Here is a 27,251-nt window from a genome sequence, read left to right as displayed (position 1 = left end):
CACTCGGTGTATATCCTATATCAGTGGTCGGCAAACGGTTTGCCGCTCTGTTGACTAATGAGTTTGCTGACCACTGTCATATTTTACCCTTTATCTCTTTGAACACAATATGCCACAATTGCCTAATCCTCACAGCTTCCAACTACACGGTAACATTTAGTGGTCAGCAAACTCATTAGTCAACAGAGTGGCAAACCGCTGTCCTATATAATAAAAGGCTAATATGCAAATTGTCCCCTCGACCAGGAGTTCGACCAGCAGGCAGGCCAGCCAACCACCCATGTCCCCTCCCCTGGCCAGGCTGGCTGGACCCCACCCATGCACGAATTCATGCACTGGGCCTTTAATACACACACACACACACACACACACACACACACACACACACACACACACTGAGTGGCCAGGATATTATGCATTCAGAGATCATAATAATCTGACCACTCAGTGTATATAAAAGCCCAGCGACTGAGTGGTGGCATGACCAGAACAACCTGTTGACCAGTCGCTATGACATGCACTGATCACCAGGGGGCAGACTCTCAATGCAGAATCTTCCCCCTGGCAATCAGTGCACTCCCACAGTGGGAGCAGCCACTCGGAGGGCGTCTCCACAGCCACTTGGCTGACTGGGATGAGCTGCGCTCCCACGGCAGGCTGATCCCCACAGGCCACAGCCCCCACCAGTGCATGAATGCTGTGCATCGAGCATCTAGTCAATGATGAAAGAGAATCTTTGATATGCTGCCTCCTGCACACCCCCTACTGGGGATTTAGTGTGCAACCCAGGCATGTGCCCTTGACTGGAATCAAACCCAGGACCCTTCAGTCAGCAGGCCAAAGCTCCATCCACTGAGCCAAACCTGCCAGGGCAATCTGGCCTATTTTTATTATGTATCTGAGTGAATTAATTTACAGTGAGGACCAAAAAACTCTCGGACAGGTCCTTGACTTGCATATCTTCTCGCTGGGTGCAAATCTACCTAGGAAGCTAAGCGTGCTAATGGACAGGCTATTTGACAAACCTGGAGCTAAAAGAAAGAAAAAGATATGCTGCCAGCAGGTGTGGCTCAGTGGTTGAGCATCGACCCATGAACCAAAAGGTCTCTGGTTTGATTCCTGGTCAGGGCACATGCCTGGTTACAGGCTCGATCCCCAGTAGGGGTGTGCAAGAGGTAACTGATCAATGTTTCTCTCTCATCAATACTTCTATCTCTCAATCACTCTCACTTCCTCTCTCCCTAGAATCACTAAAATATACATATATATTACCAAAAAAAAGATATGTTAAGTGATCACGGTCATCCAGGGAACAAGCTGATACTGCCATGGCCACATTTAGGCCAATTTACAACAATAATGAATAAGGTTATGGGGGAGATCAAGGTCACCAAGATAGTAAGTAAAAGAGCTGAGATTTTAACCTATGCACATCTGAGTCCAAGGCCTGCACTCTGTCTACATCCCTGGGGGCCTTTCAGAGGACTTCTCCCCCTAGACTGTATAAATGGCTCACTTCTGCTTACATCGCTGTCTAGGAAGACAAAGACTCCAACCTGGAATGGTATCTCAGCCAATCTGTGTAAGGGCTCCTGGCAAGGACCTGGGGCCTTCTCTGGCAAAGACCTATGATTTATGTTTGCATTTTGCTATTTGCTTTCTATATACCTCATGTCCTTTTTATTCCTCTCATTCTCCTTCACTGCCTTTTTTTGCATTAAGTGGATTTTTTCCTAGTATATTTTAATTCCTTTGTTGTTTTTATTTTTTTTTTAACAATCTTTATTTTTTTTTAAATATTTTATTGATTTTTTTACAGAGAGGAAGAGAGCGGGACAGAGAGTCAGAAACATCGATGAGAGAGAAACATCGATCAGCTGCCTCTTGCACACCCCCTACTAGGGATGTGCCCGCAACCAAGGTACAAGCCCTTGACCGGAATCGAACCTGGGACCTTTCAGTCCGCAGGCCGACGCTCTATCCACTGAGCCAAACCAATTTTGGCCCTTTGTTGTTTTTAAACTATTTTAAGAGTAATTTTCTTAGTGATTACTCTAGGAATTATAGTGGACATTTTAATCACAAACTACCTCAAATTAATGCTAACTTAATTCCAGTAGAATAAGGAAACTTTGCTCCAATATAGCTTATTTCCTCCCCCCACCCCCTTTTTTTTTCTGGCAGAGATCTATGGAACATGCATCACTTGGAGACTTCTGGGAAATATGAAAAACTGTTTGCAGTTTAATTACAAATACCATATTAGTGAGCTGAAGCACATTATTCAAAGTTGTACAAAGTCATGATAAACCAAGTGCAAAGGTCATGATAAACAAGTTTTACTGATTTCTACACCCAAAGCTCTATATTCCCTTACATATGCTGTGCAAGAAAGAATAAAAACACACTATATGTGAAGTCACAGGGCAAGAGGGTGGGAACTTCAGCAATTCATAGTACCTCAAAGCAGTTGTACAAGGCTGGAATATATTAGAGGCTCAGTAGTCACTTCAATAGGCCCTGACGTGGAACCCATGGGTCACTAAGGAATGGGATAAGTTTCTTCAGTTGAGATGATACTTAGTAATTGTTCAATGAGGTTTTGTTCATGGGCACCGAGCTGTTTTTCTTGAGCTATGTTGAAGGCTCTCATGGCATATTCTTGTGCCTGGAATAGAATTGCAGTGACGAAAGGAAGCTGTCACAGGGAAGCATTACATTGGGAAGCCCCATCTGTGCTCAATCCCAGAAACATGGGAAAGGATCCATCAGCTTCTCACACCAGCCACTGAGCTCTTGTTGGAAACTTGTGAACACCTACTGGGTCCTTAGAGCTAGCCACATGTGTGCTGGGTGGGGAAGGGGACACCAGAAAAAGTCACCTGGTTTGACAAACTAAGTACACTTTCATAGCAAAGTGAGATCTTTGTAGGATCTTAATTAGGCCCTTGAACCAACACTGGAGGCAGAGAGATGACAGGGCCATAGTAAACTGCCAACCTGGAGGAACTCACTGAGTATAGTTAAAGCTATTACCCCATCCCTGCAAGAACTCCCCAGAGGCCTCAGGCCTGCAGGCTTTCTAGTACTGCCCCTGCCTCAGTTTACCTATGCAACTCTGGGAAGGCCCCCTTGAGGAAAGAAGACAATTCAGTTTCCATTAGGCAGGCTGGACTCAACAAATAAAACCTGGCATGAGCCTCTGAACTTTTCTGGAGTAGGGACTTCCTCTTAGGGCAAACGCTAATGCAATTGGGCAGAACACAGCTGGATTCAACTAGACTAGAGGAATTTCTATCTCAATTTCAGACATGCTGACTTTCTAGGGAAACTTGCCTTTGAAGAATTCATCATCAGGTAGTAAAGCATGACCAGGATTCTCAGAACAAAGACAATTTTTTGGGGAGCTCTGCTAGATGTAGACTCTCGAATGTTTAAGATCGAAGTCAGGATCCGAATGGCTTCTGCTTCCTGGGCTTCATCTGCAGTGGAAAGGAGGGAAAGAAGAAACAGGTCCCGGAGGCAGCTGAGTCCACCCTCATTGGTAAGCACTGAGCTGTGTGGGCACCTGGCCTCCAGAAGCCTCCTCAGAGGGATGCTGGTGGAGGCAGTGCAAAGCACAGCAAGTTCTCCACCTGGAGGGCAGCCGCCACATACAGAGCAGTTCCAGGCAGCTCCCGGCCTTGCCTAGCATGTCATTATGAGAGAAACCTAAAAAAATGCTCAGTCCCAACGTTGCTAAGATTCCTCTCTTTCAGAGTCCTGAAGTGGATCTCTTAGGCTCCCAAACACAGGGGATTTGTCCCAGTGGCCCAACTCAGCTTCCACTCTCTAGCAAGAGAGGGGAGAGGGGCTTCTTGCAGGTGCAGCATCTTAATTCTCCTTCCCCAACTCCAAAGATGCTTAAGCAATAGCCTTTCTGCTCTCCCTGGGGAGGCTGTTTACAATTTCCCCCAGCAGTTTTTGGTTCTCCTCTAGTCATCATTTATTGACTTACTAGTGGCCCGGTGCACAGATTTGTGCACACTGAAAGGAAATTAATTACAAGAAATATTTTAATATTGCTATTTGCTCTTTCTCTATAATAAAGTGTCAGAGATTAAAGAAAATTAGTAAAATGTATACAAAAATAATATGTAAATTGATTAATAAACAATGACAACATGATATAACAACAAAGACATGATATAAAAACAACAAAAACATGATATAAACAACACTGATAAAAACAATGACTGATAAATTGATTAAACTTATTCTATTATCTCCCTGTATACCACATAAAGAGTAAAAACACTTTCAGAGTGCTTGACTAATTTCCCTTGTGATAAAGTATTTACAACTTTAACTTTAATGTCACACACTCTTTGAACTTGAGAGAAAGCAACATATAACTGACCATGCCCGAAAACGGGTTCAGGTAGGAATATTCCTACTCTGTCTAGAGTTTGTCCTTGTGATTTATTAATAGTCATTGCAAATGCTGGCATCACGGGAAATTGTCTTCGAATTAATTTAAATGGGAGGCCAGTGTCAGACAGGGACAAATCAATTCTTAGAATCAGAACAACCTCTCCTTCCCCAGATCCTGATAATACTTCAGCTTCGATTATGTTAGGTCACAATCTTCCTATCTAATAATAGACAAATATGCAAATTGACCATATCTCTGACACACCCACAAGCCACGCCCACAAGCCACGCCCACCATCCAATCAGAGCGAGTATGCAAATTAACCCAAACCAAGATGGCTACAGCCACAGAGAGCAAGGTTTCCTTGGTAACAGAGGAAGCCAAGCTTTCTGCCAGCCATTGCAGGCCTAAGCCTCCACTCAAGCTACAAAGTTTCAATTATAGAAGGTAAACAAATTCAAACAAATGGCGGCAGAATGGAGCTTGAGAGAGCAGGCCAGGGTTGCTGCTGGCAACAGGGGAAGCAAAGCTTTCCGCACACCCTGACCGAGCCCACCCGCTTAAGGCTACAAAGTTTCAATTATAACCCCAACACAAATGGCTGCGGGCCTCGGAGGGAGCCCCAGGCTTGGCTCTGCTCCAGGCTACAAAGTTTCAATTGTAGAAGGAAAATAAATTCCAGATACCAGGGCCTCCGCTTTCGTTGCCTGAGGGCGTGGCCCACCTGCAAACCACCACAGGCCCCTCGCTCAGGCCGCCCCATGCCCCAAGGGAACCCCACCCTGATCAGGGACACCCTTCAGGGCAAACCAGCTGGCCCCCACCCCTGTACCAGGCCTCTATCCTATCTAATAAAAGAGTACTATGCAGATTGATCATCACTGCAACACACAATATAGCTGCCCCCATGTGGTCAAAGATCCTGCCCCCATGTGGACACAAGATGGCCAGCAGGAGAGGGCAGTTGGGAGGCACCCGGCCTGCAAGGGAGGGCAGTTGAGAAGGACCAGGCCTGCAAGGGAGGGCAGTTGGAGGTGATGAACCCTGCAGGAGAGGGCAGTTAGGGGTAACCAGGCTGGCAGAGGAGGGAAGTTGGGGGCAAACAGGCTGGCAGCAGAGTGGTTAGTGGGTGATCAGGCTGGCAGGCAGAAGCGGTTAGGGGCAATCAGGAAGGCAGGCAGGCAAGCAGTTGGGAGCCAGCAGTCCTGGATTGTGAGAGGGATGTCCGACTGCCCGTTTAGGCCCGATCCCTTGAGGGGTCCCATATTGGAGAGGGTACAGGCTGGGCTGAGGGACAACCCCCTCCGTGCATGAATTTCGTGCACCGGGCCTCTAGTTTCATAATAAATCCAGTACCATTACAAAGACCTCATTTACTATTAAGATTTCTCAGTAGCATGATGATTGCACCTACTTTCAATTTTAATTTATGATATGGCTTCCTGAAGGAGTAATACTATTAAGAAATTTGATGGGGAAATTTTCCTTTTAGGCATTATCTGTTGAATCGATGGAATCATCACTCAAATAGGTGTGAAAATCTCCATTGAGTATATCCAAAATTTCTTCATTTAATTTATGAAAGTGCTCATTTTTAGGACAATCACATGTTTAGATATATTTATAATATTATCTACAGATATGCTATTTCCAAAGGTAGCTTCAATAATAGATCTGTTATAAATCATTTCACGGGGGATTTCAATAATATCCATTCTGAGAGCTTTATATGTATTGCACCTGCAAGAGTCAACATTTATTTTTAAATTGCCTGTGTGCGTCATATATACTGGCCGGTCAGTCAGTCACTTCGCCTTTTATATATACAGATTATGAGTTATTATGGGCCAGATACTTAAAAGCACTTTTTTAAGTATAGCAAGTCCCAAATAACACTGTTTTGTTAGACATCACTTCATTATAACATTGATGAGAGAGAAAAATTGATTCCTAGTCAGAGCCACTCTCTGTGTGGAGTTGGCATGCCCTCCCACTTCTATGTGGGTTTTCTCCTGGTCCTCAGTTTCTCTCCCACAGCCAAAAGATGTACCCATAGGTGACTGGTGTGCCTAAATTGTCCCAGTCTGAGTGAATGTAGGTGTGTGTGTGAGTACACCCTTTGAGGGAGTGGCAACCTGGCCAGGGTTGGCTCTGCCTTGTGCCCTGAATTGCCAGGATGGGCTCCAGTCACCTGCAACCTTGAACTGGAATAAGCAGGTTGGAAAAGAATTATCTTGCTAGTTTTTACTTAATATTTCTTAAATGTATGGATAGCTCACATTTATTTCAGAGTTTAATATCAGAAGTGTTTTGGGTCTTTATTTCGGAGTTTGATGATGTTTTCGTGACCAGAAATATGCCGAAGGAACCTAACTCTTATTTATATCAATTAGCCTATAGTCCATTTCCAAAAACCTATGAAAGACATTAAGTGAGGACATACTGTATTAAGCTTAGAGAAACAGACAGAAAGGATATATACCATAATATTAAGGTTGGCTATCTTTGGCTATCTATGATTTCCAAGTTTTCTGCTTTAACATAAACCACTTTTATCATAAGAGAAAGCTCAATAAAGCTACTAATTTTTTAATCCTTAACTCAAAACCTCTCCTGTAAGAAGTCTTCCCCCTTCAACACCATCCTCACCTCTTTGTTCTGGGGCTCGGCTTATAATACAATTTATACTCATAGAAATTTTATTTTGGTATTTCACATAGGCTCTGTCTCACCAACTACACTTTTTAGCACAAGCTAGATCCTCTGTCTCTTTATTATCTCAGAGGGTGATATTGTCCAGGGCTACTCAACACGCAGCCTTTTGCCGAGCCTGGGGATGGTGAGATGAATCAGACTCAGCACTGCCACTGTCCAGTAAAGCAAGAGGATAAGGCACCAGGACAATTGAGTAATGCCATTTCTGTGTTGAGCTTTGGCTTATGTTCCTTGGAGGGATAACACATAAGAAATGGATGCTCTGCAGAAATCACAGTGGGCTCTCCTCCAAGTGTGTGCCCTGAAAGGCTGTGTATGGTGCTAGAAATCTGAATTCTGATAAAATCCCTTTGCTCCCCTGTCTCAGTTTTCCCATAATCAATATGGGGGAGATGGCATGTGCTCCATGACAGGCACAGCAGCTCTCCCTATTTTCGGGACAAGGCCCATGATTGAGAGGAAGTCACTGCTCTGCTTCGTAGGGAGAACTGCCACTTACCCAAGCCAGTGTCAGTCTCAAATCGTTTGCCCAGTAAATCTATTTGTTGGACGCGAGCCTCTGAGAGAACTAGATAGTGATTGTTCAAATATTTATCCCAGATCTCACAGACCTGTTGGGAAAGAAGATACAATCAGACAAGCAGGCCAGGTCTTAAGTCATTGGACCAGCCAGCTGGGAGGGCAGCACCTCTAACCATCTGCAGACTCCCTCTCTCATTGTGCCTGGTTGCGGGGAGGAGGGGAAGAGGAGGCTTAGGAGCCAAACAGGCCTGGCCAAAGTGAGTGTGACAAGTGTTGGGCTCAAAGGGCACCTGGCTGATCTGGGGACAGCCCTGGTGGGCCTAATAACAATGACTACCATTTGTTGAACACATATAACTAAACCTTTACATCCTCACAACACCGCTGAGGTCATAGTCTTATTATTCCCATTTTACAGAGAAAGAAACAGGCTAAGAGATGTTAAGATTGTACTTGACTTTTGGTAAAAGCTGGTAAGTGGCACAGCCAAGAATTAAATTCAAGTCTGTCTGACTCTGAAGCTCATTTCTTTTCAGCTACACCACAGTGCCTCTTCCTCATAAGTGGGCCTAAAATATGAATAAATAGTCACAGCATGAGAGCCTATATCACACATAGAAATGGTTGCTTGCTAAGTGAGGTGTTACTCTGTGAACATAACTGACATTTTAAATACTAAAAGCAGTTTAAAATCTTTCACATGCAAAAATGGAAACTTCAAAGTGCACTCATATTTTTTGATCCCTTCATATGACTTTTTAGTCATAATTTTCCCTTTAAAATCTCATTTCTGCCCTAGCCAGTTCAGCTTAGTGGATGGAGTGTCTGCCTGCAGACTGAAGGGTCCTGGGTTTGATTACGGTCAAAGTTATATGCTGAGTTGTGGGCTCAGTCCCCAATAAGGGGTGTGCAGGAGGCAGCTGATCAATGATTCTCTCTCATCCTTGATGGTCTATCTCTCCTTCTCCCTTCCTCTCTGAAATCAGTAAAAATATATATTAAAATCTCATTTCCTTCTCTATCACAAACCTCAATATGCCCACATTACCTTGCTCCTGTGGGTATGCCAGAGTATATGGCAATCTATTTGGAGGGGTTTGGTTCTTATTGACCCATCACTTATTATTTGTTAATCGTCCTATGGATTCTAAGGACTATTTTGGTAGTGGAGAAATAAGAAGAAAAAATTGGAATCCTCTCTAATAAAAGGGCAATATGCAAATTAACCATCACTCCACTACACAAAACCACACACACCAGCCAATCAGGACGAGTATGCAAATTAACCCCAGGCAAGATGGCTACCATTGGGTTTCCCCAGCAACAGAAGAAGCCAAGCTTTCCACACACTCTGGCGGGCCCAGGCCTCCACTCAAGGATACAAACTTTCAATTATAGAAGGTAAACAAACCCAAGCGACAGCCTCCAATCCAGCAGGAGGCTTGGCTCCACTCCAGGCTACCAAGTTTCAATTGTAGAAGGTAAATAAATTCCAGATACCAGGGCCTCAGCTTGGGTCACCAGGGGTATGGCTGGCCTGAAAACCACCACAGGCCCCTCACCCAGGCTGCTCCATGCCCCAAAGGAACCCCACCCTGATCCAGGACACCCTTCAGGGCAAACCAGTTGGCCCCCACCCATGCACCAGGCCTCTATCCTCCTATCTAATAAAATGGTAATATGCAGATTGACCATCATCACTCCAACACACAATATGGCTGCCCCCATGTGGTCAAAGATCATGCCCCCATGTGGAAACAAGATGGCCACCACAAGATGGCCAGCAGGGGAAGGCATTTGGGAGGCACCAGGCCTGCAAGGGAGGGCAGTTGGAGGCAATCAACCCTGCAGGGGATGGCAGTTAGGGGTGACCAGGCTGGCAGAGGAGGGAAGTTGTGGGCAAACAGGCTGGCAGGGGAGCAGTTAGATATCAATCAGGCTGGCATTGGAGTGGCTAGGGGGTGATCAGGCTGGCAGGCAGAAGTGATTTAGGAGCAATCAGGAAGGCAGGCAGGCGAGCAGTTGGGAGCCAGCAGTCCTGGATTGTGAGAGGGATGTCCGACTGCCCGGTGGGATCGGGCCTAAACGGGCAGTCGGACATCCCTCCAGGTGTCCCAGATTGGAGAGGGTGCAGGCTGGGCTGAGGGACACCCCCCTCTGTGCACGAATTTTGTGCACCGGGCCTCTAGTATATCATATATCAGGCTATGTAAACTTGGGCAAATCCCTTTATTTCTGTGCTTCAAATTTCTCATGAATGATCTGACACCAGTTGTAAGGTACAAGGCCTAAGTGTCAAGGCTCAGCTCCCATATTCCCTAGCTCACCTTGGTGTACAGTGTGTCTGCCAGGTCCAACTTCATAAGGTCAAAGAAGATATTAGCCAGGTGAAAGTAGCCTCCTGAGGTCCTGATGTCCTCTGTTCCAAATGCACAACTGGCAAAATAAATCTATAGCAGAAGTAAGAAGGTGAGTGCTGTGTTCTCTTTGCAAATCATATATCTGATAAAAAAAAAAAGACTCATATCCAGAATATACAAAGAATGTTTACAACAGCCCAACTAAAAATGAGGACAAGCTGCCACTTCCCATTGACTAAAAATATTGAGCATCATTTTTAGTTAATAAGCCATAAGAAATGATGCTCAATATTTTTAGTCATTAAGAAAATGCAAAATAAAACCATGAGATACCACTTCTCACACCCTAGAATGGCTCTAATGAAAAAGGCAGAATACAACAAGTATTGTCAAGGATGTGGCGGAAATAAAGCCCTCAAACACTGCTGGTATGAATATGGAATGATGCAGCCTCTGTGGAAAACAGTTTGGCAGTTCTCAAAAAGTTAAACACGTAGTTACTACATGACCCAGCAATTCCATTCTTAGGTATATGCCCAAGAACATGAAAACATGTGTCCATACAAAGATTTGTATAAAAATATTCTTAGTGGAGAGAGAATGCTCTCCCTCCCAAGAGCACATCCACACCTCTCCCTTCCCTTTCCTCTTCTCCCACAGGCATGCTCTCAGGCAGCAGTCACCAACCTTTTGGACCTCACAAACCACCAGTGGTGCGCGGACCACCGTTGGCTGCCCTAAGGGACCCCATGAGGCTTGTAACCAGGGAGCAATGGGAAGTGGCAGCTTGTCCTGGGCTAACTCCCTCTCCTGTCCCCAAGGCAGCCTTTTCTCTGACTTCTTGGTGAGCCAAAGCAGCCCAGCCCAGGCTCATTTCCCCACCTAGTCCCTTTCCTGTTGCTTCTTCTATCCTGGGCCCTTCCTTGTTTCACTGTCCCCAGCTTTAATAAACATCCTCTAAAAATCACCTGGGCCCTAGCTGGTTTGGCTCAGTGGATAGAGCATCAGCCTACGGACTGAGGGGTCCTGGGTTCGATTCCAGCCAAGGGCACATGCCTGGGTTGTGGGCTCAATCTCCAGTAGGGGATGTGCAGGAGGCAGCTGGTCAATGATTCTCTCTCATCATTGATGTTTCTATCTCTCTCTCCCTCTCCCTTCCTCTCTGAAATCAATAAAGAAATATATATTTAAAAAAAAAATCACCTGGAAAAAAAATACATTCTTAGCAACATTATTCATAATAGCCAAAAGTGAGAACAATCCATATGTCCCTCAACCAAGGAATGGCTAAACAATCTATGGTATATTCAGATGATGGACTACTACTCAGCAATAAAAGGAATAAAGTATTTATACATACACCATGGATGGATCTCAAAATAATTATGCTAAGTGAAAGAAGTCAGATGCAAAAATACCACATATCATTCTGTTTATATCAAATATCCAGAAAAGGCAAACCTAGAGAAACAGAAAGTGGTTGCCTGGGGCAGGGGTGAGGTGGGATAGTAAGAAGCTAGGAAAATTCCTGGGCAAGTGGGATGGGATTAAACAAGAAAATTAAACAAGGCCAAACAATTTCAACAACTTAAGCCAGCTAGTGAATCCCAAGACCTACTATCTTCCCCAACCAAGGACATTTGAGAGCAAATGGTTTATACCTCTCTTCCCTAACCAGAGAATACATAGTTTAAATCACCCTGATCAGGAGACAGAGGACAGAGACCCAGTTAACGCCATTCATGCCAGCTAAAACCAAGGACAGGTGAAGTCAGGGGAACAGATAACAAAAACCCGATTAGAGGCAGACCAACCCAAGATAAAAGTCAAACAGTAAAGCAGACCAAAGAATAATCCCAAACTCCCCTATAACCTCATTTTGATACATCAGCATATTAAAAATGCATCTGGTGCCTGGCCAGTGTACTCAGTGGTTAGAGCATTGGGTGCACATTGAAGGGTCACAGGTTCGATTCCCGGTCAAGGGTACGAACCTGGGTGCAGATTTGATCCCTGGCTCCAGTCGGGGCGTGTGTGGGAGGCAACCAATTGATGTGTCTCTCTCACATCTCTCTCTCTTTCTCTCTCCCTCCTTTTCTCCCTTCCTGCCTCCCTCCCTCTCCCTCTCCCTTCCTTCCTCCCATTCACTCCCTCTAAAAATCAATGGAAAAAATATCCTCAGGAGAGGATTAACAACAACAACAAAATAAATCTGGAAAGCTGATGAATATTCTACTGAAATAGATTCTCACCCCGGAAGAAAGATGAAAACGCTCAAGACGAAGACCCAGTGTGTGCTCTCTCTGGAGCACACAGATGCCCCTTCTCAGGTATGAACTTTTTACTTTCCCCATAACTCTAAGGGTCCCCACCACACTTGCAACCAGGGAAGCAATGGGCAGCAGCAGCGCTTCCTGGGTTAACATCCTGAACCTGTCCCCAAGGCCCCCTTTTCTCTGACTCTCCAGGGAGCGGACAGCAGGCCCCCCCTTGACTAATTTCTTTCCCCTAACATTTCTAGAGAGCCAAAGCTACCCACCTAGGCTCTCGCCTGTTGCTTCTTCTATCCTAAGTCCTTCCTTTGTTTCACTGTCCCCAGCTTGAATAAATGTACTCTCAAAACCACCTGGAGTTGTGTTGTGAAATCTTTCCCACGCCAAATCAAGAACCCACACACTACAGGCTGGCCTGAGGCAGACCTGCTCCAGGTCAGTTCCCGTCCCATGACAGGGGTGGGAATGAGAAATGACTGAAAATGGATATTAGGGCTCTCTTTGGGATGATAAAAATGTTCTACAACTGGATTGTGCTAATGGCTGCACAACTCTGTAAGCTTACTAAAAATCATTTAATTATTCACTTAAAGTGGGTGAATTTTATATGTATCAATAAAACTTTTTTTTCTTTTTTTTTTTTAAGCAAGGCTGAGGACTCTGAGTTTGATCTCATTCTTAACAGTATGGCCCACCTCAAGGCAGAATGAACATCTGCTTAATTTGTCAGAGGGTGTAGATAGAGTCTATTTGTGCAGAGAAACACAGATGAAGAAGTGCATTAGTCAGGCTAATAGGTGGAAAGTTATGGCATCCTCAAAATATTTCCTGAAGACACTTTAATGAAAATAATCATTTACAGAGATGTGGAAAGTTTAAGGAACCAACAAGAACTAGGGAGGCACTGGGGATTATCAACAGCAAGAAATTATTACCATCCCGACTCCTGAAAAAGCAAGGGGAGAAAGCAGGGTTACGAGGGCCCAGTAAGAGCTAGAGCCATGGAAGAAGGCTACCTGACAGGAGTCAGAAGGAACAATGTTCCTGCCAGAACTGGGGTGGGGAAGAAAGGCAGCAGAGAAAGTGAATACCCCAACCTCTCTCTCCTCCCAACCTTCAATCACCCGCCATGTCTCTCACTCTCCAAACCAAAGCCAGAGCAATGGAGTCCAGGTTGTGTAGTCCATAGAGGTAAGCCTCCCAGGGCAGACTAGGGCAGCAAATGGATTTGGGGTGAGGGGATATGGAGACTAATTACCACAAGATGTTTCCATTGGCTCTATGGACATTGTGCAGTGGCTAGTGGCAGCTAACCAGAGGGAGGGTTGCCCAGTGGAGAGGCTGAAGAGAGAACCAACCTGCATGAAAACTGCAGTCTGACCCTAATCTCATCCAGAATTCAGACTCAGAAACTATTCTCTCTGGTAATATTGTCCAATACTGAAATCCTAATAGAAACCTCAGAAATGTTGGAAGAACTGCTCAATCATCACCCTTATTATCCTATTTAACATTTGAACAGTTTTATAGTTTATAAAGCACATTCACATACCACCAGCTCATTGAAATGTAATAACCATATCTGAAGTAGAGATATTGATGTTATTTATAAAAATAATAGCAAAACTGCTGCACATGCATTGTCCTATTATTTATCTCTGTAATGAGGTAGAGACCATTTCATGATTTCTCTCTTAAAGGTGATGAAAGAGGTTAAATAATTTGTCTAAGACTATGTGGCTGGTCAGCTTACAGAGCTGGGACTAGAAGTAAAACCCTTCTCTTAGTCAGTACTCTTGTCTGCCTCCCTTTATTATCCTCAGAGCAACTGAGGCTTAGGGAAATGATGTGATCTGGGCAAGACTACACAGACAGGAAGGCTTGAACTCGGGTTGTTAAAATTATGTTCTTGCTGGGCCGGAGTGGCTCAGTTGGTTGGAGCGTCGCACTGTGCATCTAAGGGTTACTAATTTGATTCCTGGTCAGGGCACATGCAGGGGTTGTGGGCTACATCCCCAGTAGTGGGCATATAGGAGGCAGCCAATGAATGTCTTATTCTCACATCAATGTTTCTCTTCCTTCCCCTTCCTCTCTCACTAAAAAGTCAATAATTTTTAAAAAATCTTTTAAAAATTGTGTTCTTGTTAATACCCCACCAGTCAGTTTTAGACAAAAAAGTTATAGAGAAATGCTCAGTTAAAAAAACACACACAAACTAAACAGGTGTTACAATTTAGATTGTTTACATCATTGGCCAGATGGTAACGGGCTTCATCGTAGTTTTCCTTAGCCATAAAGAGAAGTCCCAGGTTCCGATGCAGTAAAGAGTGCGTGGCATAAGAACAATCAGTTGATTTGAGGACTGTCCACTGGGCTTGGGATAGATATTCCTCAGCCTGGATGATCTGGTCTAGACCTGTCCAAAAGATTGAAAGAAGGTTATAATTCATATCCTGGCCAGAAAATACATGATGAAATATGTCATCATGCATTCACACATTTATTCATTAACTCAGACATTTATTGACATACAAATACTTATACACGAAAATTTACAGCAGCCTAATCATAATAGCCAAAAAAAATAGATACAATTTAAATGTCCAAGTGATGAGTAGATATGCAAAATGTGGTCTATCCGTATCCATGAATGGGATAGTATTCAGCCATGGAAAGAAATCAAGTACTGATATGCTATAACATGGATGACCCTGGGAAACATATGCTAAGTAAAAGAAGCCAGACATAAAAGGCCACATATTGTATGATTCCATTTATATGAAATGTCCAGAAAAGGCCAATCCATGGAGCCAGAAGGTAGATTAGTGGTGGCCAGGAAATGTGTGTACGGGAAAATGGGGTATGACTGCTAATATGGGTGTGGGGTTCCTTTTGGGTTAACTAAAATGTTTTGGAATTAAATGTAGTGATGGTTGCACAATCTTCTGAATAATTAAAACTGCTGAATTAACCTTAGCCGGTTTGGCTCAGTGGATAGAGCATCAGCCTGTGGACTGAAGGGTCCCGGGTTTGATTCCTGTCAAGGGCACATGCCGGGGTTGTGGGCTCGATCCCCAGTAGGGGGCTTGCAGAAAGCAGCCGATGAGTGATTCTCCCTCGTCATTGATGTTTCTATCTCTCTCTCCCTCTCCCTTCCTCTCGAAAATCAATAAAAATATATTTTAAGAAAAAACTGCTGAAGTATACTTTGAAAGAGTGAAGTAACTTAAATGATCATCATCAGTAATGGAATAAATTGAAAACATGTGCCAATTTATAGGATGGGATGAGAAGAACACAGCATCACTTCTATGATATTCCTGCCAAAGATACATCGTCTGCATTTAGTCAGGAGGAAACTTCAGAGAAACCCAAATTGAGGGACATCTTATAAAATAATTGGCTTTTAATATTTAAAAAATTAAAATTACAGGCATCAAGGAAAGATTGAGAAATTATTTCAAAATCATATACTGTAGATACTAAAAAATGTTAATTCCCCTCAAAAATGCTAATGCTCCTCTTGTTGTAACAACCACAAGGGATGTCTGCCAAGGGTATGCTCCCCACTCTCAAAACTCCCTCTCATCTATAGGAGCAGGTTCCTGTATTCCTGTTTGAACTACATGACCCTGACTCAAAGGTAGATAGATACCACCCTCAAGCTGAGTCAACACAATTCTCGCTTTAGGAATTTAAAATTTGAAATCAGATGCTAATTAGTTTCTATTACCCACCTTGAACCTGGAGGACATGTACATCCAGCTATACCTGACATTTTGGGCTGTCTCCTGCAGTAAGCATAAGGTAGAAAAATCTGGTCTGCAGATATGGAGAAGCAGAGGCAAGAGACAAGGCCCCAGAAATAGAAGCTGAGAGCACCAGCCTTACTTTATTACAACATTTTGATTCTAGTACCTCATGGTGCTTCAATTCCCTTAGGACACACCAGCGTCCTAATACATTTCCTCCTTTTGCTTAGGTCAGCTAGAGAGGATTTGTCAGTTATAGTCGAAAGTTCAAGACATCTCTTTCCCCATCTTGTGCCAAACTTTTCAGCAGCCCTGCTCTTGCACAAAAGATACCAAGGCTAGATTCTTTGGCTACTGATATGACCCAATATAGCACTTCGTAAGGACTCCAGCAGGTAAGTCATTTCCACTTACCAATGCTGGCCTCTGCCAACAGCAGGTAGGCAGGCACAAGCTCTACTGAACTCAGGCCGTACACATTCATGCGGAAGCGAAGAGAATGCAAAGCTGCTGGGACAGCATCTTCATACCTTCCTTCAAAGATATATTTCTGGGCTACAGTGTAGCAGAATTCAATCAAGTGCTTCTGTGGAAGAAAAAAGTAGTCAGTCTACAGGTAAAAGACAATCGAGGATATAGGTATACCTGGATATAAAGCCAATACCTAATGAGCTGGTTGAGGGCACATAGTAAGCCTGCCTGTATTAAGCTGGCCACAAGTCCTAGAATAAGTGACACAAAAAGACAAACTCTGCACTGTGAGTTCCTTAAGGTCCAGGAACAAGTGTATTTTCATCTTAGTTCCATACTTGGCATAAATGAGTGCTCAAGAGAAAATTATTAAATGAATATTATTCTTCTATTTATATTAAAATTTTAGTTTAACAAAACTATCATGCCTCAGGACTATCTGAAACTGTCTGCCTTTCTATTTGAATTAAGAGAATTTTCCTTCTGGAGTTATCCTGCTTAACTAATATCAGAAACAAGTTTACTCTAAGGCCATTGTTCTAAGGCCACTCTCAAAGTGTGACAACACTAAAATTGATGAATCTGGTGTTTTGATATTTATGACTTAAAAAGTGCTATTTTTTAAAGAAAAAAAATGAGATGCTATCAATGCCATAATAGTTTTCCTAATCTCTATTTATTTACTCCTTTATATATTCAAACATCATTGTTGACCTCCTACTACGTGCCTCGGCTCTTATCAGAATACTTGACATATATGGGTATTATGGCTGAATTTTGTTCCCCAGAATTCATATGTTGAAGCCCTAACCCCTAGTACCTCAGAATGTGACTGCACTTGGAGATAGGGCCTTTAAATAGGGGATTAAGTTAAGGTGAGGCCTTTAGGATGGCCCCTAATCCAATCTAATGGTGTCCTTATAAGAAGAAATTTGGACACAAGAAGAGATACCAAAGTTGTGTGTGCACAGAGGAAAGACCATGGGAGGACATGGCAAGGCAACCATCTGTAAACCAAAGAGAGAGGCCTCAGAAGAAACCAAACCTGCCAACACCTGTCATTGATCTTGGTCCTATCGCTTCCAGAACTGTGAGAGAATACATTTCTGTGGTTTAAGCCGCTCAATCTATGGTACTTTGTTATGGCGGCCCAAGGAGACCACAGCAGATACTCAGCAAGTATGTGGAGAACTGACTGAATGGCACTGATGACAGAAAAACACAAAACCAAGTCTCTGCCCTCACAAAGATTACAGGTTCGTGATCTCAACCCAGTGCGCCCTTTCTCCTGCGCAGTTTCGCTGCACCCACGAGTTAACCTGAACCTGTCCCGCAGGCCTACCTGTCTCTGCTGCAGCTGCTGGAGGCCATGCTGCCGCTCCTCCTCTGAATTGTAGAAGGGCATGGTGGTGCGCAGCGGAATCAGCAGCTGACAGATCTTCTCGTGGATGCTGTTCCAGTCCGTTTTCTGATGAACCACATCACTGACAATAAAAACATGGACTTCGTTGTATTTATTTTAGGGCTGACCTAAAATTCCATTGCTCCACTTCAGGCCTAGCCCTAGAAACTAGAAAAGCCAGCCCAACAGACCAGGCAGGGAGCTCAAGCCATTTTGAGACAAATCTCTTTTCTGTCATGTGATTATTTGATGGTGGAAAAACTATGTTGGGTTGGGGAAGGGTGGAGAAGGGTGGCCTCTCTGTAGGCACAGGGTCACGTTCAAAAGCCACGTGGTGCTGCTGTGGCTATTCTGTTTTCATGATTAATTAATAACAACAAAGACAGCTTTACTTCTGCATTATTTTAAGGTCATTTTCAAAATATCTGAACTTTGAAGCCGAGGGATGTGAGGGTCTTTTTCCTGGGGAAGAGAAAGGAATTTACATTTGGTGAGGTTCTAAGAGATGCTTTCCTATCATGGCGCCCTCATGTTGCAGGACTCTGGAGAGCACCCCCTGCATTGTCTTCTGTGCTCCTGGGAGTGCTTTCACTTAGAACACACTGAATGCCTCCCAAAGCCAGTGGTGCAGCAGGAGGTCTTGCACGTAACTAATTAACTTTTGAAAACAGAACAAAATCTGTTATTACTGTTTTAAAGGTAAAGAAGCATAGGTGTCAAGAGATTAAGTAGTTGCTCTAAGCCTGTACTCCAAAGCCAGCTGTTTCTTAACTCTCTAAGGGAAGCACTGTGACAGTTTGGTATACAGCTGTTCTGACTGTTTTACATACATATTTATTATTTTTAAACACTCGATTAGACAGCACAGATATAGGACATTTGCATCACTGCAGAAAAATTCTACAAGCATATCCACTCCCGCTCCTTAAATAATTGCTTCTATGAATGACTCCCAAATTTATTACCCAAATCTGACCCTTCCTCCAATCATGGTGTTTTGTTTTGTTTTTACATTTTTAAACAGATATACAATTCACATATCACAAAATTTACAATTTTAAAGTGTATAATTCGGTGTTGTTTTTTAAAAATATATAACCATCACCCTATCTAACTCCAGGACATTTTCATCACCCAGAAAAAAAACTCCATTCACTCTAACAGTAGCTCTCATCCTTCCTTCCACTCATGTAATGCCTAGAACCCTAATCTACTTTCTCTATGTATTTGTCTATTCTGGACATTGCATAAAAATGGGAACAGACAATATATAACCTTTTGTGTCTACCTTCTTTCATTTAGTATGCTTTCAAGATTCAGCCATGCTGTATCATGCATCAATGTTATTCCTTCTTATGACTGAATATTCCATTGTATAGATGTATCACTTTTTGTTTATACATTCATTAGTTGGTGAACATTTGGCTATTATGAATAATGCTTCTATGAACATTAGTGCTTAAGCTTTTGTCTGAATAAATATTTTCAGTTCTCTTGGGTATATAACTAAGAATGGAATTGCTGGATCATATGGTAACTATATGTTTAAATTTTTGAGAGCTGCCAAACTGTTTTCCACAGAAGCTGTACCATTTTATTTTGTTTTAATTTAATTTTTTTATTGATTTCAGAGAGAGGAAAAGAAAGGGAAAGAGAGGTAGTAACATCAGTGATGAAAGAGAATCATTGATCAGCCACCTCTTGCATGCCCCTGGCTGGGGATCGAGCCCACAACCCGGGCATGTGCCCTGATTGGGAATCCAACCGTGACCTCCTGGTTCATAGGTCAACGCTCAACCATTGAACCACGCTGGCCAAGCATGTACCATTTTATAATCCAACCAGCAATGTATGAGGGTTCTATTTTCTTTACTTCCTAACCAACACTTGTTATTTTCTGTGTTTTTTATTATAACCATCCTAGTGTGTGGTATCTCATTGTGGTTTTATATTGTAGTTCCCCAATGACTAATAATGTTGAGCATCTTTTCAGGTGCTTACTAACCATTTGTATATCTTCCTTGGAGAAATGTTTATTCAAATCCTTTGCCCACTTTTTAACAGGGTCTTTTGTCTTCTTATTGTTGAGTTTCAAGTGTTCTTTATGTATTGTGGATACTAGCTCCTTATCAGATTTGCAAATATTTTTTCTCATTCTGTAGGCTCTTTTCCCTTTTTTCTTAGTGTTTTCTGATGCATAAAAGTTTTTAATGTTGATAGTGTTCAACCTATCTTTCTTTGGTTTCTTGTGCTGTTCGTGTCATACCTGAGAACCATTGCCTAATCCAAGATCACACAGATTTACAAGATATATTTCCTTCTAAAAGTTTTATATTTTTAGCCCTTACATTTAGGTATTTCTTGTATGTGACGTAAGGTAGGGGTCCAAATTCTTCTTTTGCATATAGATACCCAGTTTTGCCAGCACCACACAGAGGAAACAATTCTTTTCCCAATTGAATGGTCTTGGTAACCTTTTTGAAAATCAATTAATCATAAATGTATGTGCTTATTTCCAGACTTTTAATTCTGTTCCACTGATCTGCATGTCTATCCTTATGCCAGTATCATACTTTCTTCATTATTATAGCTTTGTAGTAAATTTTGAAATTGAGAAGTGTGAGTCTTCCACTTGTTCTTTCTCAAGACTGTTTTGGCTATTCTGGGTCCTTGTGTTTTCATATGAATTTTAGGACTAGTATGTCCATTTTGGCAAAATGGCACTTGGAATTTTGATAAGAATTGCATTGAATCTGCAGATCAATTTGGGAAATGTTGCTATCTTAATATTAAGTCTTCCAATCTATGAATACCTTTCCATTTACTTAGGTCTTCTTTGATTTCTTCCAACAATATTTTCTTGTTTTCAGTGTATAAATCTTACACTATTTTGGTTAAATTCATCCCCCCCCCCTTTTTTTTTGATGCTCTTGTAAATTGAGTGGTTTTCTTATCTCACTTTCAGATTGTTCTTGGCTAGCATATAGAAATACAACTGATTTTTGCATAGCGATCCTGTAACCTTGTTGTTTTCATTTATTAACTCTAATAGGTGGGTGTGTTTTTTGTGTGGGTTCTTTAGGATTTTCACTATAAGATCGTGTCATCTGTTAATAGAGGTACTTTTACTCTTTTTCCAAGCTGGATGCCTTTTATTTCATTATATATATACTAGAGGCCCAGTGCACGAAAATTCATCGCTGGGGGGCGGGGAGGGTTGTCCTTCAGCCCAGCCTGTGCCCTCTTGCAGGCCGGGATCCCTCAGGGGATGTTTGACTGATGGCTTAGGCCCGCTTCTAGGGCCACATGGCTATGGAGGGAGCATGGGTGAGTGCAAGGAAGCAGGGTGAAGCAAGAGGAACAAGAGAAAGAATTCCTTTGTCTAGGGATTATGTATTCCCAAATTGTCACAGGCTTGCATTGGATCCACCCTCCTAGCCAATGATCTTTGGTCCCAGGTTAGACTGACAGACAAGCACCTTCCTTATGTCACCCTGACTTCACTGCACATGCAAGGATTTCTCCCTTTGTTGGACTCCTTCCCCAGTGATTTACAGGGAATGGACCAGTAGTTCCCTGGGGAGTGTAAAATTGCAGCTTCCTGGTGAAGCTGCCCAGACAACTGTGTTTATAATGTCTGGCCTCCCCTTTGCTCCTTTCCTATTATTAATATTAGCTAGCTAGATATGACTGTAACAGTTGAAGAATATACCTCGTATTATTTCAATCCTTATAAATTTAAGACTTGTTTTTATGCTGTAACATATGGCCTATCCTGGATAATGTTCTATATGTACTTGAGAAGAATGTGCATTCTGTTGTTGTTGGATGGTAGTCTATAGATGTCTGTTAGGTCTAGTTAGTTTATACCATTGTTCAAGTTTTATGTTTCTTTGCTGATCTTTGGTCTAGTTGTTCTATTCATTATTGAAAGTGGGATACTGAAGTGTCTAAGTATTATCACTGAATTGTTTATTTCTCCATTTAATTCTGACAGTTATTCCTTCATGTATTTTTTTCACATTTACCTTTTTAAGAAAAAAAGTGAATTACAGTTGACATATAACTGTTTCAGATATTTTAAGACTGTTATTAGGTGCATACAATGCATTTCTATTGCCTATGACACATTTTTACCTAAATAGGTAACTATTTTAGATTATTGTTACCTATTTGTATAAATGGAACCAAACAGTTAACATTCTCACATTTAGGGCAGGGATCAGCAAAGTTTTCTATAAAAGGCCAGAGAGTAAATACTCTAGGCTTTAAAAATTATATGGTCTCACCCCTATGTTCACAGCAGCACATTTTACAATAGCTAAGATTTGGAAACACCCTAAGTGCCCATCAGCAGGTGAGTGGATTAAAAAACTGTGGTACATCTACCCAATGAAATACTACGCTGCTGTAAAAAAGAAGAGACTCTTATCATTTGCAACAGCATGGATGGACCTGGAGAGCATTATGCTAAGTGAAATAAGCCAGTCAGAGAAAGATAAATACCACATGATCTCACTCATTTGTGGAATATAATGAACAACATAAACTGATGAACAGAAATAGATCCAGAGACAAGATCAACCAAAGGACTTGTATGCATGCATATACAAGTAAGCATAACTCATGGACACAGACAGTAGGAGGGTGAGGGCATGTGCTGGGGGGTGGGAACAGCCGGGGAGAGGTCAATGGGGGAAAAGGGAGACATATGTAATACTGTAAACAATAAAGAATTTTTTTTAAAAGTATATGGTCTCTGTGGCAACTACTCAACTTTGCTATTATAGCACAAAGGCAGTCACAGACAAAAATACATAGCACTCTCTCTTCTTCCTTCCTCCTGAGACAACAGAAATGCAATAAAGTAGTTTCTTTATAAACTGGGACTGTTATCCTCAAAATGACATAAAGCATTTTAAAGAGTTTTTTTGGTAGACAATTATTGTAAATAGATCAATAAAAGCACTTAACAGTCAGGATACAGAGTTGAGTTCACAGGGTATTTATTAAATAGGGGCTTGTTGAGTGATTGTGTGAACAATGAAAATATTAACTTACTTAGCTACCTGAACTTTTGTTCCACTGAGAGTATTTGATATATCTTGCCTTTCTAAATAAAGTGACCTTCATTTAAATATTTGTGAGCTCTCTCCTTATCTATCTATCTACCGCCTCCAATGCAGGGCCATGCATAAAAAAGGAATTGACTAAAAATATATATATTTTCACAGGGTTCACAGTCAAAGAGCTGGTGAGCTAGACAGGTTTTGTTTGGCCATTAACATGTTTTTAAACTGAATTTGAATGTCTTTAGGCAGAGCATTCATTCTCCAGTTAACCACAGATCCTATTGCTTCCTACTATTGAATATCACTGTTTGTTTTCTCTTCCTGGCCAATGAAGGCATTTGATTTTGTGCTCCATATGTTAAACAGAAGGAAAAATTATTGAAAATTACTCTTATCTCTACAATATAATTTGGTAATCTATAGTAGTGAAGCCTCTTTTACCTGTCCATAATGTTTCAGTGTATACTTTAATAAAATTGCCTTTTTGAAAAAGTGTTCTATTCCCTTGGAACAATATAGAAAGATATGCACAAGATTATACATAGTATATAAAATAAATGGATTTGCAGGAATATAAGAAAATTAACTAAAATATCAGGTTATTAATTTCTGGGTTGTAAGATTATAATTTGTTTTTCTTTATTTTCAAGTTTTCTGCAGTGAGCATGAATTACATTTATACTCAGGAAAAAAAACCCACAAACTTTCAAGCTGACTGTCCTTCCAGCTCTTATATTTGGGATGAAGAAAATAAATAAGTAAATATTGAGTGCCAACTTGGTCCCAGGCACAGTGCTAGATGCTTTACATTCAACCATGAAAACTCTGGCTTTACATTCAACCATGAAAACTCTGAAAGGAAGGAGGTAGTAAAGCCCCCATTTTTTGAGATATAGAACAATTACCTCAGTTTTATTTTATTTTTTAAAATATATTTTTATTGATTTCAGAGAGGAAAAGAGAAATAGAAACATCAATGATGAGAGAGAATCATTGATTGGCTGCCTCCTACACGGCCCCTACTGGGGATCGAGCCTACAACCCCGGCATGTGCACTTGACTGGAAGCGAACCCCGGTACCCTTCAGTCCGCAGGTCAACGCTCTATCCACTGAGCCAAACTGGCTAGGGCACCTCAGTTTTATTTTACAGAAAAAATTTAAAATCTCCAGGATACAATCATATAGAAATCTGGAGAAAAAAGGGGGAGGGGGAGAAAAGACTTTAAGGAGAATTACAACCAGTGAAAAAAGAGAAAGAAAATAATGGAGGATAAGGGCATAGGACATGATCATTTAGTCATTCATGCATTCATCAACTATTTAGTTTCAACTATTTCAAGGCACTTTGCTGAAGACTGTGGGGCATACACAAGATGGGCCTGAAACAGATCCAAAGGCAGCATACATATGACAGTCCTTCTATACATTCTACATAATATCCTGTATTGATGGAGCATAATAAAATTGAGACAATATGCTTGCCAACAAATAAAATGAAGGGAAAAGTTGTCTGTGAAGTGTCATACAGAGTAAGTTCAAAATGAGTTGAGAAGTAATTGCTTCTGGCTAGAGGGATGAAAGGGGGATGGGGAAGAGGTGGATGCTCATATTAGACTAAGGGGTGCCAGGCCTATACTTAAAATTGTTTCTTAGCCATCTCTTCCAGGTGGCCTGAAGGTCCCTCAAACTGTGTCCCAATCCAATCTGCCACCTACCACCTGCTCTGTGTTCTTTAACCCAGTTAACAGGTTTATTATTCATTCAGAAATTCATTTATTCAACAAATGATCACTGAGTGCCTGGTATGTGCAGGCCCTAGGTCTAGTAAAAGACATAGATATTAAATAAGCAAACAGAAAAAGAAAAGTACAGGTAAAGTGAAAAAAAAGTGAGAGAAGTGAGAGAGTATTTAGATTGGGGTTTCTGGAAAACCTCTCTGAAGAAATAAAATTTCTGAGAACTGAAGGAGGAAAGGGAACTAGAAAGATTCATGGATGAAGTGGAGGTTCCCAGCAGAGAGCAAAGTAACTGAGAAAGGAAAGGACTTGTCAAATTTGAACTGAAAGAAAGTCTCTGTAGCTGCAACAAGGAAAAGAGGAGGTGAGTGTGGTAGGAAATTAAGGGAGAGCGGTAACAGGACTTTGTAGTTTCTGTCATGAATTCTGAATTGTATTCTAAATGCAATAAAGTAACAGCGATGAAAAAACAAATGCCATCCTTGCCCTCCTGGGACACACAGCCTAGTGAGGAATATAAAGCAGTGAACAACTGATTTCAAATCGTATCATAAATGTTAAGATACGGGACATATTGAATGCTGTGAGAGCATGGAGGATGGACCCCTAATTCAGTCTGAGAGAGGTATGTTCACTCCATACTGGGACCACTGCAACAACTTCTCAATCAGCTATGCAGCCTCCAGTGTCTACCTTCCAAGCTATCTTCCACATTGCGACCTGTCATCTTAACACAAATGAGAGCATGCCAAAATCATCCATGACCTTCCAGAGGGTAAATTCCAAACTCTTTGAGGTCATGTCACTGTTTGACCCTAACCTTGATCTTCTCCGTTTAAACTCCTATCACAATGATCTTCAAACATTTGTTTTACTAAGCCCATAGCATGAAATACATTGTATCAGTACAAACACACGTATCCACATAAGAACACTAAAAGTTGCAAGAGATAGTTCAAGCAGGATCAATCTAATAATTTTTATTCTATTATTTTCTTAAAATGCTGGTTGGGACTTATTCATAATCGGCTAAAGGGTCATGGACTGCCATTTAAAAATCAGTGACTGCTCCCTCCACTACTACTTCCGTTACCCAGCTCTCAATAAACTCTGTTCTTTCACCCTTCACCCGGGCAGTCCTGGATGTCAGCGTCCTATGCTTCCGGCTTCCCTGTTCATTCACCTAGCAATTTCCTACTAAAATTTCAAGACTCAGCTCAAATGTTACTTCTTCAGAGAACCTTTCCAGATACTGCCCCAATCACTGCCTCCATCCTCAGAAGTCCCAGGGAAGAGCACATCTTGAGTGACAACACTTGTATCATAATGACTTTCTTTTTTAAACAGTCCGTCTGCTCTGACCTCGGTTTCTGGAAGTCAGCACCCTGGGTGTTCTATCTCAGGCCCAAATAGGGTCTACTCTAAAGCAAAGGTCAAAGGATGTTACACTGAATAACTGAAAACTGATCTCATCCAGTACTACCCACCCCAAACCTTTACCATGTTGGCTGTGCACCAAATAGCCTGCTTTCTTCCTTTCTTTTTCTTTTTAAAAATGTTTCTAATGATTTTAAAGAGGGAGAGAGAGAGAGAGAGAGAGAGAGACAGAGAGACAGAGACAGAGACATGGATGTGAGAGAAACATCCATGGGCTGCCTCCTGCACGCCCCCCACAGGATCGAGGCAGCCACTTGGGCATGTGTTCTGCCAGGGAATCGCATTGGTGACCTCTAGGTGCATGGGAGGACGCTCAACCAACAGAGCTTCCCCAGCTAGGGCCAAATAGCCTTCTTTCTATTCCTCAAACACAGCCAATTCTTTCCTCCCTCTGGGCCTTACTGTACCACTTTTCCCCCAGCCATTTCCATGGCAGGCTCCTCCTACTTCTCTTTCAGGTCAACAGTCTGCCCTCAGAGAGGCAATCTGCCCAACCTCCCATCGCATTTCCTTTGACTTGATGACATTTATCACTCTCCGAAACCATCTTGTCTTCTGTTTGTTTGCATATCGGTAGGTCGCCGTGAAAATGTTATTAGCCCTTTGAGGGGCAATGGTCTGCCGGGTTCCCTCAGGGACTTCAGCACGCAGAACAGTGCAGAGCGCACAGTAGGCGCGCAACCAAACATCTGCTGGTGAATGACTGAGTAGAAGAGGATGAAAACGAGGCACCAAGTCCTAGAGACCTGTCTGGAAACCGCCTCGCCCCCCCCCCCCCAAGCCAGAGGGGTGATGGGGAGAGGGGGAGTCGGTCGCCTAGGAGCCACATTTCAGGGCCTACCAGTAATAAGTGACCGTGCAGGCCGGGCACACCCGCTCGGCGGGCGCTTCGCACACTTCACAGCACATCCGGCGCCCCTTGGGCACCGCCAGTTGGTAGATCATGTTCATGTTGCAGCCAGCGGTGTCCGTGTCCGGGACCGTTGCCTGGCGATACTACGCTGGACGCCGGTGTCACGTGATCACCACGGGGCACCCTCGTTCCCAGCAGTTCAAGGACAAGGGGAGGGCGTGGCTTGTCTAACACCTGGAGCGT

General features: G+C 42.5%; 1 protein-coding gene across 2 annotated transcripts; it reads right to left on the bottom strand.

The window, feature by feature from the left end:
• Positions 1–2,318: 2,318 nt before the first annotated feature.
• ZMYND12 (zinc finger MYND-type containing 12) lies at positions 2,319–27,233 on the bottom strand. Of its 2 annotated transcripts, none has more exons than XM_008151286.3 (8): positions 26,997–27,233; positions 17,850–17,991; positions 16,451–16,622; positions 14,531–14,700; positions 9,979–10,101; positions 7,629–7,740; positions 3,337–3,482; positions 2,319–2,668 (listed from the first exon to the last, which is right to left on the bottom strand). In XM_008151286.3, exons 1-8 carry the CDS (start codon positions 27,104–27,106, stop codon positions 2,543–2,545), a joined length of 1,101 nt encoding a protein of 366 aa, XP_008149508.1. In that variant the 5' UTR covers positions 27,107–27,233; the 3' UTR covers positions 2,319–2,542. The 2 variants fall into 2 exon arrangements, with proteins under 2 accessions (XP_008149508.1, XP_054576694.1); XM_054720719.1 differs by having other exon boundaries at positions 16,451–16,619.
• Positions 27,234–27,251: the final 18 nt, after the last annotated feature.

Source organism: Eptesicus fuscus, chromosome 9 (assembly GCF_027574615.1).
Source record: "Eptesicus fuscus isolate TK198812 chromosome 9, DD_ASM_mEF_20220401, whole genome shotgun sequence".
NCBI lineage: Eukaryota > Metazoa > Chordata > Mammalia > Chiroptera > Vespertilionidae > Eptesicus > Eptesicus fuscus.
The sequence above is the reverse complement of the archived record's forward strand: the minus strand, read 5'-3'. Positions and strand labels throughout refer to the sequence as shown.

Excerpts from the sequence above, each read along its gene's own strand:
- ZMYND12 (XM_008151286.3), bottom strand. The coding sequence starts at position 27,106 with ATGAACATGATCTACCAACTGGCGGTGCCCAAGGGGCGCCGGATGTGC. Across the intron at positions 10,102-14,530 it reads GTTACCATCTGGCCAATGAT|ATTTATTTTGCCAGTTGTGC; the intron begins GTAAACAATCTA and ends CTTCTGCTATAG. Across the intron at positions 3,483-7,628 it reads TGAGACTGACACTGGCTTGG|ATGAAGCCCAGGAAGCAGAA; the intron begins GTAAGTGGCAGT and ends TTTCCACTGCAG.